Genomic DNA, 15,730 nt, shown 5'->3' with positions numbered 1-15,730 from the left:
TAGAATGCTGTAGGCGAAGGAGTACTTCGGGATCGCATAGATAGGATCATTTTTGGTTTTTTTGAAAATTTTAGACCTTATAATTTTGTACAGGCAGAACTAATGGCATTACATCAAGGTCTACTTTTATGTATTGAGCACAATATATCTAGAGTTTGGATCGAAATAGATGCAAAGGTAATTGTGCAAATGATACTTGAGGGACATAAAGGCTCCTCCCATACTCGATGTTTGTTGGCTTCTATTTATAACTACTTGAGTGTAATCTCTTATCGGATTTCACACATTCATAGAGAAGGAAACCAAGCTGCTAACTATTTTTCCAATCAGGGGCATACACACCAGAATCTGTATGTATTTTCACAAGCTGAAGGTGAGCTCAGGGAAATGATTATATTAGATAAAACGAATTTACCTTATATTCGTTTTAATAAATGTAAAAAAGTAGTACTCTTAATTTATTTTTGCTCTATTTATTATAATGATAATCTAGACTCTTGTAATACGAAAGTGTTGGAATTTTATGTTTGCATTTAGAAATATGCATATAAAATGAAACATTTATTTCTAGGTACTTTTTCACATTCTTCTCAATCTCATGTAATTCTGAAAGTTCGGTTTATGTCCCTTCCCTAATGTACTTAATTCTTTCGATTATTAATAAAAATATTTACAGGGTAACTGGGCCCTGCGCGAATCTCCAGCATAACAAAAAATAACAAAAGACTATATTTCCTTTTTAACGAATACTTCTTAATATGGTGGCAATTACTAAATATTTTCTCTCCACTACCCTTATTTGAATTTTCCCATATCTCGTTGCGCTATTGACTGTCGCAGTAAAACGGTAAAGCCACTGAAATCCTAACCTAACATATCCCTCTGTCTCGACATATTATTCTGCTTTGGCCGCCTCTCTAGAACTCAGCCAGCAGCTGATAAAAACACAAAACAGGACAGCCCGATCGCCTCCTCTTCCGGCAATGGCGGAAGCTCAAACCGACAAACCCCTTTCCCTATCTGAGGTACCTTTTTTACTCTCTCTGATTTAAAATTTGTTTTCATTTCTTCGAAAGCAATAATTGTAGTATATTTTAATCCTTGTAGGAATGGCGAAGTTGGATCTTTGTTGCTTTTGTTGTTTTTGCAATCTTAGAACTGTTTTGGATCTTCAATTTGATTTTCAGAATTAAGCTTGTTTAATTGAAATGAACGGATCTGACAGAGTAGTGCTGTATATTATTGCTGATATTAAAACATTATGAAGAGTTTATTTGGTGGCTTGAGCATATCAGCTTTTTGAAGTTTTTTGATGGTGATTTGATTAAGTTTTAATTGTCTATTCTCGTTAACTATTCATAAACAATTAAGGTCCAATTTTCTTGAGCATCATCATGAGCATGTGATTAACATAATTTTTTGCAACATTTTTTTAGAATAACTCGACGAAATTACTCTAAGATTTGCCTTAAGATTCGAGCCTATCATAAATTCATAATAAACACCAATAGGAATATGCTGTGCACAGTGTTGGTTTGTTGAGGGGCTGCATTCATGATGGTCATTGAAATAACATTTGGAGCTAACGCTATTATGTTTTTCACAAGTCGTAGTTCTTACTTAAACAAGTAATTCTAAAATATGGATCAGATAATATTCTGAGCAAAATTTTTAGTGGTTTAAGCATCCAACGCTTTTGACAAAGAACACGTTGCAGTTTTCATAGGTCTTGTGCTCATGTCAACCATATAGTAACACTGCATGAACATTGCAGTTTAGGAACTCAAAGCTTTTGAGTATGTTGTGTGAAAAATAATGTTTATCAGCATTTTCAAATGATGATTTGAACTTTCTATCATCTTCTACCTGGCTTGCTATTCCTTATGGAACAGCCCATTCCTGCTAAATTTAGTTAGGATGCAACCTTGTTTGCAACTGTTGGTCTTGATAACTTCCCTGGCATTTCTACTTCTCTTGCTTGTAAAGCCTTTTGTGTAGCTGAGCTGGTACTAAGTTCTCTGATGCTGTGTTTATAAATGTGTGTGTGTATTGTTGGGGGGTAATTGTTTGACCTAATTATGCTGGAAACCTATTTATATTCTTTAATGATTTGATATGAAGCAATATCTGCTGAAGGAGAAAGAGGAGAAATCAGATGTGGCTACAAAACCAGCAGAAGTAAAAGAGGTTGAAAGTCCAGTCAATGCTGCTTCTGAGGAAGTTGTCATTGAGAAAGTGGAGGAGACTCCTGCTTCTCCAGTTGAGGAGACCATTGTGGCCCCTCCTGCTGCTGCTGAAGAAAGCACTGGAGCCAATCCTGCTACTGAGAACAGTGGTGAAGATGCTCCAGCAGCTGCGGACGAAAGTAGTGAGCCTACTGCAGAGGAGAACTCAGGTGATGCTGAAGAAACACCAGAGATAAAGGTTGCGCTGCTGAGCTTGTTTACTAAGAACTTCATCTCTGCTGCCTCCAAATTCCTTTTTGGGTATACGATACTCATCTTTACATGCTAGATTGCTTCACTAACATACTGTGGTTGCATGTTCAGCTTGAGACTGCCCCAGCAGATTTTCGCTTCCCAACTACGAACCAAACAAGGCATTGCTTCACAAGATACATTGAGTACCATCGGTGAGTTAAACTTGGTTTATGAATTGTTTTGTATCTTATAAGGGTCTGCTTTCTTCTAGCTCTGCTTCTTGACATGCCTTTTATCTTTTCATCTTATATAGCTGCGTAGCTGCAAAGGGAGAAGGTGCACCAGAGTGTGACAAGTTTGCCAAGTATTATCGTTCCCTATGTCCTGGAGAATGGGTGTGTATTTTTTCCTAGAAACCATAATGCAATTCTTTCTATCATAACCAGATGCATAATGGTTTTGAGTTTTGACTGTTATCGGATATTTTCTGTTTGTTGCTCTTATTACATGAGTAAAATCATGGAATGCCTTATGGTCCCGCATCTTTTTGAGAGAGGTTTTGCTAAATTAACTCTAAAATGTGAATATCAGTTACAGATGAGATGATGTTGAAGGGCTGTCAACATAACTGTCAAATAGGAGTTGAGTGAATTTAGTTGAATTTTTTTTTTTTTATATGTTTTACTGAGCTCAAGTGCCAGAAAGTTGATAGGGATGGCATGAAGAGATGCCAGTGATGTAAAACCAATTTGGAAATCTTCCTACTTGTCTGGTGGTAGGCTTAGGCGTAAGAAAGATTTCTTTTAGGTGTTTGTAATTGGAGAAAAGAGAAGAGTTTAGGCTTTATGACTTGGATACAGGAGTCAAAGTTGCAGGTGTAGACCTATTTAGGTTGCAAGCGCAGATGGATATTTCAAGGAAATTCATTGTAGCAAGAAGTTTAGGGTTTAATGGGCAGGATAAGTGGTTTCATTTGTAAGAATATCGGTTTGAAAATTTGTGAAGGAATTAGATTGATAGGATAAGGAAATAGATTTGGATTTTTGATTGCATTCATGCCTTAGGAACTAAATAAGTCTTCAATGTTTGTCTAGGCCAACTAAGATACAATGCTTGCGTAGGAAACTAACTAATAAATAGATAAAGATAGACTTAAATTGGGAGGAAACAAACGACTGTTAAAAGCTAGAAATGATGAGCTCAACTGAATACCAAAATACACCAAACTAGTGCATTGCTGGAAATGGTGGATTGTTCCTTGCACGCAAATTTCCTAAATTCCAAATTATAGGTGATACAGGTAAAGTATAGTCTGTTTTTCAATGGCTGCATTGGGATTTAAATATTATATAGTCCAACTTTGAACTGTTTTTTGAACCAAGTCTTTTAATCTTATAATCATTTCTTCAGTTGAGCTAAAGTTAAGTAGAAAAAATTAGATAGGGTTCATCATTCCTTGCTAGAATTGGAGGTCCTCAGATTGTGCATTGTCAATTGATCTGGACACTTTTGTTTAAATCTAACATTGAAGAAGAATCAGAATGGAGGGCACAGCTAAAAACAAAGAGGCAGTGATGAAAATGATTAGTTTTGCTTGCTCAAGTCAATTTTTTCCCATATTTTTTAGGAATGGGAGAATATTATACTTTAATTAATCCATTCTTCCAACCCCAGTTTAAACTATTTTAATGAGTATGATATGTTCTGGTTGCTGCGGGTGAAAATTACAGAAGAAGATGCTTGCTCTGTAACTGGCTGCTTGTATTAGTTTTCTATCTTAATATGTTAGTAGAATTAATACCTTATTGCACAGTTGATTGATATGTTTATTTCCCATTTGTGGGCCACTGCTGTTATTTGATGTTGCTCTTTGAGCTAACAGTTGACTCTTCTTTTTCAGATAGACCGATGGAATGAGCAAAGGGAGAACGGTACTTTTCCAGGTCCTCTGTAGATGGTACCTGTCAGAAAGCCTTATCGTGGTTTTCTTCTGTTATATGACCAGTTCACGGCAGATGAATTTCTTGAATGGAAAGAGAGTTTTTAAGGAAAAGTCCTATTTGAATGGACGAGGTAATAAGAAATTTTTGCATGTAAGATAGACTAGATCAAGGATGATACAATGTGTTGCTCATAAAATGAAGTTATTATTCATCGGTTCCATGATGAAAGCTTTTTTTCCTTTTATTTTTTTCTGCTGCAACTATCATAGTTGCAGGTTATTGAGGTAAACCATACTGTAATAAAACGAGCATGTAACTCTGTAATGGCCTAGATTTCAGTTCATTAATGATTTCTAAACTCAGCTTTGCAGTGCTGAAAATTCCAGTATTGAAGCATTTCTGGTGTGTGCGTGTGGGTTTTTATGTATTTTTCCAAAGATCATAGGCAAAATATTAAGAGTTTCTTGTGTACATGTGTGTTCTAAAGACAGGTATTGTCCTCGGTGTGAAGAGGGAAAGATGGTATGGTGGTAGTGGTATAAATGGCTAAGGTGGCAATCGATGGTGGAACTAACCAATATTTTGTCATCACCTCGGTCATAGAGTATTATTATGCCCAGGGTGGGTTTGTTTTTCTTCTTACGACCTTTTTGTGATATGCGAGAAGATGGCGGAGAGAAAGGGAAGCAGAGAGAGTGAGGCTGAGGCAGAGTTGAGAATGGAAAAAAAAAAGCACATGTCATGGCAGGAGGCATGACCATGTAAAACCCGTTTGGGTTTTCAAAATTGAATGAATCATGCTTTAGGAACATCGTTGTCGTTGAATTAAATGAATGTACTGCAACACAAAAACATGACCGAAATGTGTTGAAAGTCAAGGATTTGGAAGGTCTGTTCTTTATTTAGATGAATTTAATAGATTACTCATCAGCAAATAGCAATAATCCCCTGCTCAATCACTTGTGCGTCTGCGTCTATTATGTTCTGCTTTTGGTCCTAAAACAGCACAAATTTGGAGGGTTCTTTTTCCCCAACTTTTTTAGCTTGTGACTATTTGAAAATTGAATGAGCTTATGGTTTTGCTTAGGGTCTCGCGTTTTCTTAACACTAAGCAAGAAGCCCAAAGCATTTACGGGTCTCTGGTGCTTTGGATATTGGCTTACCCAAAAGAATTTGGGCTTTGCTCTTTGCAAAAGGTTTTGGTTTGGGCCAAGGTAAGAACCTAGAGCGGACGTAGCTAAAATGGAAGGCCGCTAAAGTACTTGTTTACCAACAAAGCGTGAATGAGAGGTTGATTTTAAGTAAATAATATCCTATTGTCAAAAGAAGAGTTCACAGAAACTTTGGCTTGTGCAAGATCGTATCAACATTGAACCCGAACTGTATTTTCCGTGTTGGATGAAGTCCCCTAATGTAAATTTTCTCTGTATCGCCTCATTTGACTTGAAACCGTCAACCAAACCGTGCGACAAACAGGGATTTTGACTGCCCAACTTTATTTTTGAAGTTTCGTCCAATGAAATTCGAACAGATAATACCATCGATGAGATTAAGAGATGGCAAAACTTACCAAACAAAACTATATTTAGCTTAATGGTTTTATAGGAAAGCCACCTAAATGAATACGAATCAGAGTCAAATTAAGGGTTCTTACAGCATCAGAAATCGATGAAATCCACCCTAAATTGAATATTTATCCAAGTCCTATGAAAAAAAAAAAGAGACAAATATCCTAACAACAAATCAGCCGATTACTACATCATCTGGAGCAAATCAAGCCCTTTCACCACGAATCCTCCTGGCAAGTTGAATGTCCTTAGGCATGATTGTAACACGCTTAGCATGGATGGCGCAGAGGTTGGTATCTTCAAACAATCCAACAAGGTATGCCTCTGCTGCCTCTTGCAACGCCAGCACAGCATGGCTCTGGAAACGCAGATCGGTCTGCAAACCACAAAGACCAAACAAATTAACCATAAATCAACAAAAACATTCATTATTATTCATAAATTCAAATTCAAATATTGATTAAAAACTAGTAGTATACCTTATAGTCCTGGGCAATTTCACGAACAAGCCTTTGGAAAGGCAGTTTCCTGATGAGAAGTTCGGTACTTTTCTGATACTTACGGATTTCACTGCATCCAATGGAGAATCCCAAATCAGATTCGTGTAGGAAAAGAAAGATAAAAATTCAATTTTAAGAAAAAAAAAAGAGTTTTTAATGACTTACCGAAGAGCAACGGTTCCAGGACGGTATCTGTGAGGCTTCTTCACGCCTCCGGTTGTTGGGGCCGACTTGCGAGCAGCCTGTGAAGGCAAACAAAAAAGAAAAGATTTATCTAAACCAAAAGAAAAAACAAATCAAATCGAGGTAAATTTACAAAACCAAAAAATTAAAGAAGATATAAAACCTTAGTGGCGAGCTGCTTCCTTGGAGCCTTACCGCCGGTAGACTTACGAGCAGTTTGCTTCGTACGAGCCATCTATATTGACCATATTATATACCAATTAAATCCCCACACCAAGAAAAAAAAGAAAAGATATTCCCTATATTTCTACCAAATTTCTTCAAAAGACTTACAAGAATCGATTAAGAAACATTAGGAAAACAAAAAATCAAAGCTAAGACGCTTACCCCAAAATATGCCGATAGAGAGAGAGCTTTGGAAAAGAGAGAATTTTCTCGATACGACTCGGAAACTTGAAGGCGAGAATCTAATTGAGAGCGCTAAAAGTCGTACACTATTTATAGGCGGCAAAGGTGGACAAAAAAAAGTGACTGATCCACTTTTATTCGTTAGTGATCGGACGGTTAGAAGCTGTCTCTGCTGTGTTTCTTTGAGCCTCGGTGAACGGCCTAGATGGGCATTTAAGATGTGTCCTGGATCAACGTGGAGAGATACTCGCTTCCTATTGGTCCACACTATTGAACTAGACTGCTTTTTCGCAACAAATTCGCCTGGCTCCGCCGACCGCCGGAACGACGCCGTTCTTCTCCTCTGAGGCTTAAAGCCTCTTAATGACAAACATGGCCGTAAAAGCGGCGCCGTTATCGGTCTCTTATAGAATCCATTTCCCTCGGGACAGACGAACTCGTGTTTTCATAGAATTGCCCAAATTATTTGAAACCCGAGGTCTACTTTTCTTCCTTACCATTTTTTATCAATTAGTTTTCAATATATTTTATTATGGTTATTATGTTTAACACAAATGATTTATGATTAATGAATAAATTTCACATAATAATTATGTAAAAATAAATTTCTCATACGTCGTCGTTTTTAGCTCCACCCAGGCCCTCTCAACCCCTCCATCCAGCTACAATAACTTTTGTACCTTACTTAAAAATATAGTATAGATAGATAGACAGATAGATTGCTTTTTAATTTCTACGAGTAAAGAAGATAACTTTAGCTGAAAATATAAGAAAACAGAGAATCATAGTTGAAGCCGAGGCGAAGTTATGGCGTTACAGTGTCGTTTAAGTGGGACGACAATCCAATCCCTAAAAATGGCGACGATTCCAATCTTATCCTCCTCGTCACGCTTCATTTTCCGACCACTTCCCCAAAGTCTAAAACTCTCTATATTTTCCCGCCACAGTCCTCCAAGAACACCTCCCATCACTCTTCTCATTAGAGCACTTTCAGCCCCCGCTGTGGCAGCCGCTCCCGCCACAGAAATCTCCGATAATAAAGGTAATTACATTAAATTGTTAATCTTTTATACAATTTAAAAATTCAATCTCTGATATTTTAAATTGTCTTTGTAGTTGTAAAGCCGCAATGGAGGGCGGCGATAGATTTCAAGTGGATAAGGGATAATAAAGAAGCGGTTGCTATTAATATTAAGAATAGGAATTCGAATGCCAATTTGGAGTTTGTGCTTGAACTTTATGACAAAATGTTGAATCTTCAAAAGGTTAATCTTTTCGTTGTCTGCTTCATTAATCTTCAAAATGAATGCAATAATGTGAAAGATTTTTTTTTTTTTAATTTCATAATACTTAGCTAATTCTTGCTGACAGATTGCAGGAAGTTGAGCGGCTTCGAGGGGAAAGGAATACGGTTGCAAACAAGATGAAAGGCAAATTAGAACCTTCTGAGCGTCAAAAGCTCATAGAAGAAGGTGTTGCTCAAATGTTTTGCTGTTTCTTGGTGTCGTTTTTGTGGTCTAGTTGTTTTGGTTTTTGAAATGTGTTTTTTTGCGGTTTTGTGATTCAGGAAAGAATCTGAAGGAAGGACTTATGACTTTGGAAGAAGACCTTATAAAATTAAGGGATGAGCTTCAGCTTGAAGCGCAATGTATACCAAATATGACTCACCCTGATGTTCCAATTGGAGGGGAATGTAGTTCAAAGTTGAGGAATATGGTATCGATATTGCTTTGATTAGTTTCTTGTGTTTTAGTCATTACATATTGTCTTTCAGGTGTATTCATAGAGCTTTGATGTTTAATTTGTATTATTCTAGGTTGGTAGCCGCCGTGAATTTGACTTCCCAATCAAGGATCACCTTCAAATTGGGAAGGAACTAGATCTCTTTGATTTTGATGCTGCTGCAGAGGTATTTTTTCTGTTTGGTCTAGGGTATGAGAGCATCTCTAATTTGTTGATGTGTTGTATTAAGGGTTTTTATTGGTAAATTAAATTAAATTTGATTGTTGTTTACCATAATTTTAGTCAATTAATTGCCTTCATTGCCTATAACTAATCTTGATCTTGTGTAGGTTCAGTGCATTATTTTCAATTAGAATGGTGCTGGGCTAATTAACAAGTCATTTCAGTGAATCAACGCACTGAATTGAGTTGTCTCTTGAATTTTGTGTCTCACATTGTAATCTGAAACTTGTAGGTGTTATAATGTGGCACCAGAGTTTCTAAACTCTACAACTTTTGTGGAACCTTGTAATATTAAATATAAAAATTTGTTTACTTCTTTTCAAATCTTGGATTATATAGCAAATTTCAGCTAAGGTTTATGTATATTGGTTGATGTACAGGTAAGTGGTTCAAAATTTTACTACCTGAAGAATGAAGCAGTGATGCTGGAAATGGCCCTTGTCAACTGGACCCTGACAGAAGTCATGAAGAGGGGATTTACACCACTGACAACACCAGAAATTGTGAGGTCATCGGTTGTTGAAAAATGTGGCTTCCAACCTCGTGGAGAAAATACGCAGGTTTGCATATATTCTTGTTGTAGTCCCTTTTATGCAAAATAAGTGTTACTTGCTTTATTAAATATCTAAGAAAATGGGTATTGTTTTGGCACAAATCACCAGTCAAAGCTGTTGAAACTCTATGAACCACTTTGATCATGAGCTGGATCACTAGTTTGGTCGGTGCAACCAATAGCTTGGATTCAGTTTGAAATGGGGGCTACTCATTTTTTTTATTGAGCTTTTTGAATCCACATCTTACATTCTGATGTCAGAATACTTAATTTCTCTACAGAGACTATTTTAAAGTTGGGAGTATCATGTTAATTTAGTTAGGATTTCATGGTGGTTTCTTGATACTTGTTTCAAACACTGAACAGGTTTATTCCATTGAAGATAGTGACCAGTGCCTCATTGGCACTGCAGAGATTCCTGTAGGGGGAATTCATATGGATTCTATTCTTTCCAAGTCCTCATTACCCCTGAAATATGTGGCATTTTCCCATTGTTTTCGTACTGAGGCTGGTGCTGCGGGCACAGCAACAAGGTGATCAGCTACCTTAAGTTTCGATGTTGTTTTATCCATATCTCACTATAGTTCCTGCACTTGGGGGAATTTCTTAAATAGCTGAAAAGACTATATTTCTGAATGAACTAACTCTTTCCATTTTTTACCAGGGGTCTTTATAGAGTACACCAATTCAGCAAGGTGGAAATGTTTATTTTATGCAGACCAGAGGACAGTGATATGTTCCATGAGGAGCTTATTAAAATTGAAGAGGATCTCTTTTCATCTCTAGGATTACATTACAAGTATGGACTCTCGTTAACCTTGATTTACTCTGTACTGGTTTTGTTCTTTTATTTCACAATCTTTGCTTTCTTGGCAGAACTTTAGATATGGCTACAGGGGACTTGGGTGCACCTGCTTATCGTAAATTTGATGTGGAGGCATGGATGCCAGGTTTAGAACGCTACGGTGAGGTATTGAAATAACCTTTTCTGCTTCCTTATGGCACGTTGAAATTCTGTCAATTTCACTGGCTGTGGATTTTTGCTTTTGCAATGATATATCTTGAAATATGAAATAAATTCTGTTTGTTGAGGCAAACAGTTAAGCATTTTGAAATTACCTTTGAATCTCTTTTTTATTTATTGGAAATACTTTTGAATATTAGGTATTACACATTTTCTCTAAACAGATATCAAGTGCGTCAAATTGCACCGACTATCAAAGTCGCCGACTGGGAATCCGGTATCGCCCATCAGAATCAACATCAACAAATTCCAAAAAGGGTCAAGCCAGCCTTGCTACAACCAAATTTGTTCATACATTAAATGCAACAGCATGTGCAGTTCCAAGGATGCTCGTGTGTTTGCTGGAGAATTTTCAGCAAGAAGATGGTTCTGTTATTATTCCAAATCCATTAAGGCCATTCATGGGTGGGATTGAACTTATATCTCTTAAATCCAGATAAATAGTATTTGTGGTATCACTCATAGTGATATTTTCCACAAGTTTAGGCATGTAGTCTCAGAAAAGAGAAGGGAAAAAGGAAAAAAGAAAAAGGAAGAAAATATATAGAAAGTTAATGTAGGTGGGAAAACAGAAAAAACTGAAAGGAATATTTTTCCAAGAATTGGAGAGCTATTGATATTTCTGAGGTCTTGTTGACTTTGATTAATTATTGATGGTTCAGGTTTGAACATTAGCATTATCAGTTGCTCTTAGTCAAATTGCTGAAACAGCTTGTTGATGTTGCAACCTCAACCAGCTGGCTGACATTTGTGAGCTAATTTTGAAAATTGAGCCTTTCCGCTTTACGGCATGCACTTTAACCATTTATGGTTTAAATTTCCAGCGCTTAGTGTGTAATCTTGGTAAGATATCATCTTCTTATATATATATATATATATATATATATATATATATGAGACCAAGTATATAACGTTTCAGGTGTAATAGAGGTCAAAGATAATTGGTAATGATACAGAGCTACCATGGGAATTTAAGGCCAACTGCTGTTCCAGCAAGTGAAAGCCGAAAACGACATTGAGCTTATTGAGCTGAGAAATTACAACAAACATGTCTGTAATCCGGCTATAGTACGTTGTGGAGTTATAAACACTCAAGTCAAAAGGTGGATCCATATCTAACAGCTACCTGATGGATATACAGAAATCATTGCATATACCGAAAGGTTGAAGATATTCAACTGGGAAAAATTGTTGTCGGACTGACAACGAGGCTGGCAGGTTCATGTACTTCTCTGATAACATTGTTTGCTTTCTGCCTATAATTTGAGTTTGCTCAATTCAATCTTTTTGACTGGATACGTATATGCCTCATAATTGATTTGTTGGCCCAAGCAACTTAACTTTGTGAGTGTAGTTATCAGATCAACCTGGAACAGAATCAATTTCAAACCCATACCCAGAATTAATATTATAACATAAAAGAAGAAATAATGCGGCAAGGAAAAATTTTATTGTGTTTTCATAACCGTATAGTAGGTGAAACCCTGCTTAATGTTAGCAGGAAGTAATTCCAATTTTCTATGTAAAACTTGGCAATCTAGGCAATGGCCCATGCGAGGATGAAGCTGTTCCAACTTTGAAATAGAAAAAGAGAAATAATCAACTAACCTCATAATCTGTCTGAGACACTGTTTCTCGGCTACGTTGGTATTTTTGAACCCACGGAGTGACGTCAGGATCAGTGGCCAGTAAGGCCTCTGTTGCATTCTGATCAGGACCCAGGAATGCAGACATCACGGCTAGCTGATCAACCAGAAGGGAAAATCAATGACTCAAAATAGGGTGCAGTCATGATTGTAACAATAAAAGAATCTATACGTAGTTCAATTTATTTCTCGCCTTCTTTCTTCATATTTTCCATCTGAAAAGTTAGAATTGCATGGGATCACAAGCACATTAGGAAAAAGATTAATGCACCCTAGATTAAGGACAGGTCTAGTATCAACATAGCCACATAGGTAACATAGAATGATAAATCTAGAGGAAGATGTCCAGCAAAAACAATAAGCAATGAGTTGGTGCTAAAACTTAAAAGCCATACAGGCTGTTGCACTCCAAACTGAGGCAGTTTAGGCAGGAAAAATTAAATCTCTGAAAATGTAGGGTTTTAAGTGCAGTAAGGCTGTTGCACTCTAATGTAAGCTAGAATTGCACCCCATAAGGTTTTGTGAAGATCAGAAACTTAAGAAAGTAACTGTGATGAAAACATAGTGAAACTACCTGACGGGGGCCAAAGCCAACTGCTTTGAACTTATCTTTCATTTCCTGCACAGTTGCTTTCCCCCACAGTGGCACTCTTCCCTCTGGATCTGGCTCTTCAGTATCACTTCGTCCAAACTGCCTATCGAACAAGCCCCACTATTGACACAATATAACAGTATCAGAATCATAGTGAATCGCCAACTTGAATCACATTTAGTCTTTAAAACAACTAACTCGAGGTAAGAAACACCAGTAAGGGAAGAGATGCTAAAGACATGGAGCTCCTTGACATGCTTTCTTTGTGCATTTAAGGGTCTTCAACAGATGATATAATTTTGGCTTAAATAATACCGCAACTGTACAGCATGACATAGTAAGAAAAAATGAACCTGCCCATTTGAACCATATACTGAGTATAATAAACTTCCTTTCTCTTCATTCCCACCACTTTTGCGAATAGCAGATGCTAGAAAAGTAGCCTTGGTGGCAGTTTGAGCTACTCAGAATAAACAAATGCTGTGTCAGGTGAATTAGCATTATCTGTTTTATCACACAAAGGAATACTCAGCATAAATCTAACTTGGAATATCAAACATTTATAACGTATCACCTGCATATTGGATGAGGTCTGCATATGAAATAGGTCCACCCTTGGAATATGAATCAATTTCCTTCTTGGCTTCATCCAATAAACTCATAGCAGCAGAGAGCCCCTTATTTTCAGGTCTGCTTAACTCTGAGCTTTAGGCCACAAAAAGGAGAATAACGAATCAGGTTAAAACTTGAATAAAATGTTTAAAGCAATGATTCTGTTAAGTTTCCCTAGAAGGAAGATTTGACTGCCATCAACTGAGAAGAGCACATGTTCATTAAAGTAAATGAGAACTCAGAAATAATAATCCCCAACTTTCTTCTGTCCAAAATTTTCACCTTAAAGTAAAGCAATCCTTATGTTATCCATTTATCTTGTCAAAGCTAGAAACAGGTCAAGACTAAGTATTCTATATCATCATGTCAATACAATAAAAGGCTGCCTTGTAAAGAGCAGTCATCACTTGCCCTTCAGTAGGAATTTTTCAAACCTCATCTGCAGGTTGCTTACATAATTAGCCCCTCTTATTTCACTATAAAAATTATGAAGGAGAAAAAAATGGCATATCTTGCATATTTCCTGAGCATGAACTTTTATTTGAGATAATGCTGCAAGTAAAAACGTGGCATACCTGAATCGAATGGATCCATTTGGGCCACCAGATTTTGTAGCCTACAAACTTAAGCAGCAGAAAGTTAGTATATTTGTTTCCACTTTTTTTTTGTTCTTTTTCCATCTCATATGAGTTAGAAAGATACTAACATGCACAAAACCTTTAAACAAATATTATTTATCTGACCTTGTCATAGGTCACAGCATCATTCAGTGCCAAAGTTAGTATGGGAGAAATAAGATCTGGATTTCCCTGAAATTAATAATTGCAAGATAGCATTAAGACAATGAACATTGCAAGCATGATGAACTGAATACTTAATTCCGCATCAACAAATCCCAGACTTTACTTTTAAGGCTCTAGATGCCACGACTTATTTGCATTTGCAGAAATATGGACAGCGAGCGTGATATAGAAATTTACCTTTAAAGCTTTGAACAGGGTGTCCTTAATATTTGCTGCAGAAGAAAAGTGCCAAATACAGTTTAGCATACTGTAGCAGGTTCAGAGGTAAAACTTTACTAGCGTTTAGAGTACTTACAGAGAAACTCAGAGCGCTGTCTACGTTGAATCAAATCAGCAGCAGTTGCCATTTCAACCCATGGTCCTGAGCTTGCTAATAATTCCTAAAAGACAGATCAAAACTGGCATAAACTTATCACCACATCATTCTAATTCATGGAGGATTTATTGTTGTACATCTACTAACATGGCTTTAACGGTTTAAAGCCAAAGATTTACAGTGTGAACATGCTATCAATTGCCAACTACCAAAAGGTACTTCTTGAATACTAACAGGATAAAGAACAATTATAGATGTCTTAATGGCCTTAATGAGACGGTCTATTATATTCTTTGAACAATTCATCGTCTCAGTATCAATTTCCTCGAGCTTCTACGTGAATATGAAAAGAAAAAGCCGTGATAGGATGCAATATGGAAAGAATTTGCTCTCACCACGCCGACGGTTGCCCCAATGCATTTGAGAACATCTCTACGATGGAAACCATATTCACCACAAACATCAGTTTCAGTTTTACTACAACGAATAGCACCCTGATTCATTTAAACACGTGAAAACAAGAAAAAGAAACAATGGTTGGCTCAGACACTCAATTCATAAAAATAAAAAATAAAAAACCCGGTCCATGAGTCAGCATTTCTTCAGAAAATGCAAAATACTTACTGCCCGAGTAATAAGATATCTATTAGCAGCAACAGAGTTGGAGTTGAGAGACGGGACAGGGACGAGAGAAACCAAAGAGGGTGTTGTTGAAAGGAAAGAGACCCCCATTGCCTCCATGTTTCCAACTTTCTCTCAACCAATAAAAGATCTTTTTTTCTTTTTCGTTTCTCCTTTACGACTTTGAGCTTGACAGCGTGAAGAGAGAGAGAGAGAGACAGTAAGGGGGGCCGAGAGGGGTACGTGTTGAGTATGCATATGAGAGTTGATGATTTTGCGTTATCCTGATTCCTATCTTTCTCGATTCTAACCGTGTGTGGGCCGAATTCCCGAGAGTTCTAGTATCGGACCCAGTTGCTGCGCACCAGATATTAGAGACGAATCTGCAACCAGCATGGGCTATCCTTTGACAAGATCTTGGCCCTACTCGGTATCGGGGTATCGGGTTAAACAACAAACAACCAGAAGCAAAGGAGAAGGCCCCAAGGCGAGGTCCTTTCTACTGTCATTGGTATCTTCTCATAACTTAAATTGGATGACAATCATCAGATTTCACTTGTCAAATGCAACTCATAA

At 37.1% G+C, this 15,730-nt stretch overlaps 4 protein-coding genes across 7 annotated transcripts; 2 read left to right on the top strand and 2 right to left on the bottom strand.

The window, feature by feature from the left end:
* Positions 1-861: 861 nt before the first annotated feature.
* On the top strand, positions 862-4,743 carry COX6B (cytochrome C oxidase 6B). Of its 2 annotated transcripts, none has more exons than XM_018125694.2 (5): positions 862-1,025; positions 2,137-2,424; positions 2,550-2,632; positions 2,734-2,815; positions 4,321-4,743. In XM_018125694.2, exons 1-5 carry the CDS (start codon positions 984-986, stop codon positions 4,372-4,374), a joined length of 549 nt encoding a protein of 182 aa, XP_017981183.1. In that variant the 5' UTR covers positions 862-983; the 3' UTR covers positions 4,375-4,743. The 2 variants fall into 2 exon arrangements, with proteins under 2 accessions (XP_017981183.1, XP_007018715.2); XM_007018653.3 differs by having other exon boundaries at positions 864-1,025; positions 2,122-2,424.
* Positions 4,744-5,929: 1,186 nt separating this feature from the next.
* LOC18592117 (histone H3.3-like) lies at positions 5,930-7,159 on the bottom strand. The gene is made up of 5 exons (XM_007018652.3): positions 7,002-7,159; positions 6,778-6,849; positions 6,597-6,673; positions 6,411-6,501; positions 5,930-6,307 (listed from the first exon to the last, which is right to left on the bottom strand). Exons 2-5 carry the CDS (start codon positions 6,847-6,849, stop codon positions 6,137-6,139), a joined length of 411 nt encoding a protein of 136 aa, XP_007018714.1. The 5' UTR covers positions 7,002-7,159; the 3' UTR covers positions 5,930-6,136.
* Positions 7,160-7,716: 557 nt separating this feature from the next.
* Positions 7,717-11,211, top strand: SRS (Seryl-tRNA synthetase). Of its 3 annotated transcripts, none has more exons than XM_018125693.2 (10): positions 7,717-8,064; positions 8,139-8,287; positions 8,401-8,494; positions 8,590-8,738; positions 8,839-8,931; positions 9,368-9,547; positions 9,907-10,073; positions 10,205-10,339; positions 10,417-10,505; positions 10,729-11,211. In XM_018125693.2, exons 1-10 carry the CDS (start codon positions 7,830-7,832, stop codon positions 10,977-10,979), a joined length of 1,542 nt encoding a protein of 513 aa, XP_017981182.1. In that variant the 5' UTR covers positions 7,717-7,829; the 3' UTR covers positions 10,980-11,211. The 3 variants fall into 3 exon arrangements, with proteins under 3 accessions (XP_017981182.1, XP_017981180.1, XP_017981181.1); XM_018125691.2 differs by having other exon boundaries at positions 10,417-10,510; positions 10,705-11,211; XM_018125692.2 differs by having other exon boundaries at positions 7,718-8,064; positions 10,417-10,510.
* Positions 11,212-11,534: 323 nt separating this feature from the next.
* Positions 11,535-15,594, bottom strand: TL29 (ascorbate peroxidase 4). The gene is made up of 11 exons (XM_007018647.3): positions 15,158-15,594; positions 14,929-15,027; positions 14,513-14,597; positions 14,395-14,429; positions 14,158-14,223; positions 13,990-14,030; positions 13,377-13,507; positions 13,156-13,262; positions 12,785-12,922; positions 12,173-12,307; positions 11,535-11,931 (listed from the first exon to the last, which is right to left on the bottom strand). Exons 1-11 carry the CDS (start codon positions 15,272-15,274, stop codon positions 11,821-11,823), a joined length of 1,065 nt encoding a protein of 354 aa, XP_007018709.1. The 5' UTR covers positions 15,275-15,594; the 3' UTR covers positions 11,535-11,820.
* Between the last annotated feature and the right edge of the window lie 136 nt (positions 15,595-15,730).

The sequence above is a fragment of the Theobroma cacao genome, chromosome 8, assembly GCF_053813885.1.
Source record: "Theobroma cacao isolate CCN51 chromosome 8, ASM5381388v1, whole genome shotgun sequence".
NCBI lineage: Eukaryota > Viridiplantae > Streptophyta > Magnoliopsida > Malvales > Malvaceae > Theobroma > Theobroma cacao.
Note: the sequence above shows the minus strand (reverse complement) of the source record. Positions and strands in the feature narration are given on the sequence as shown.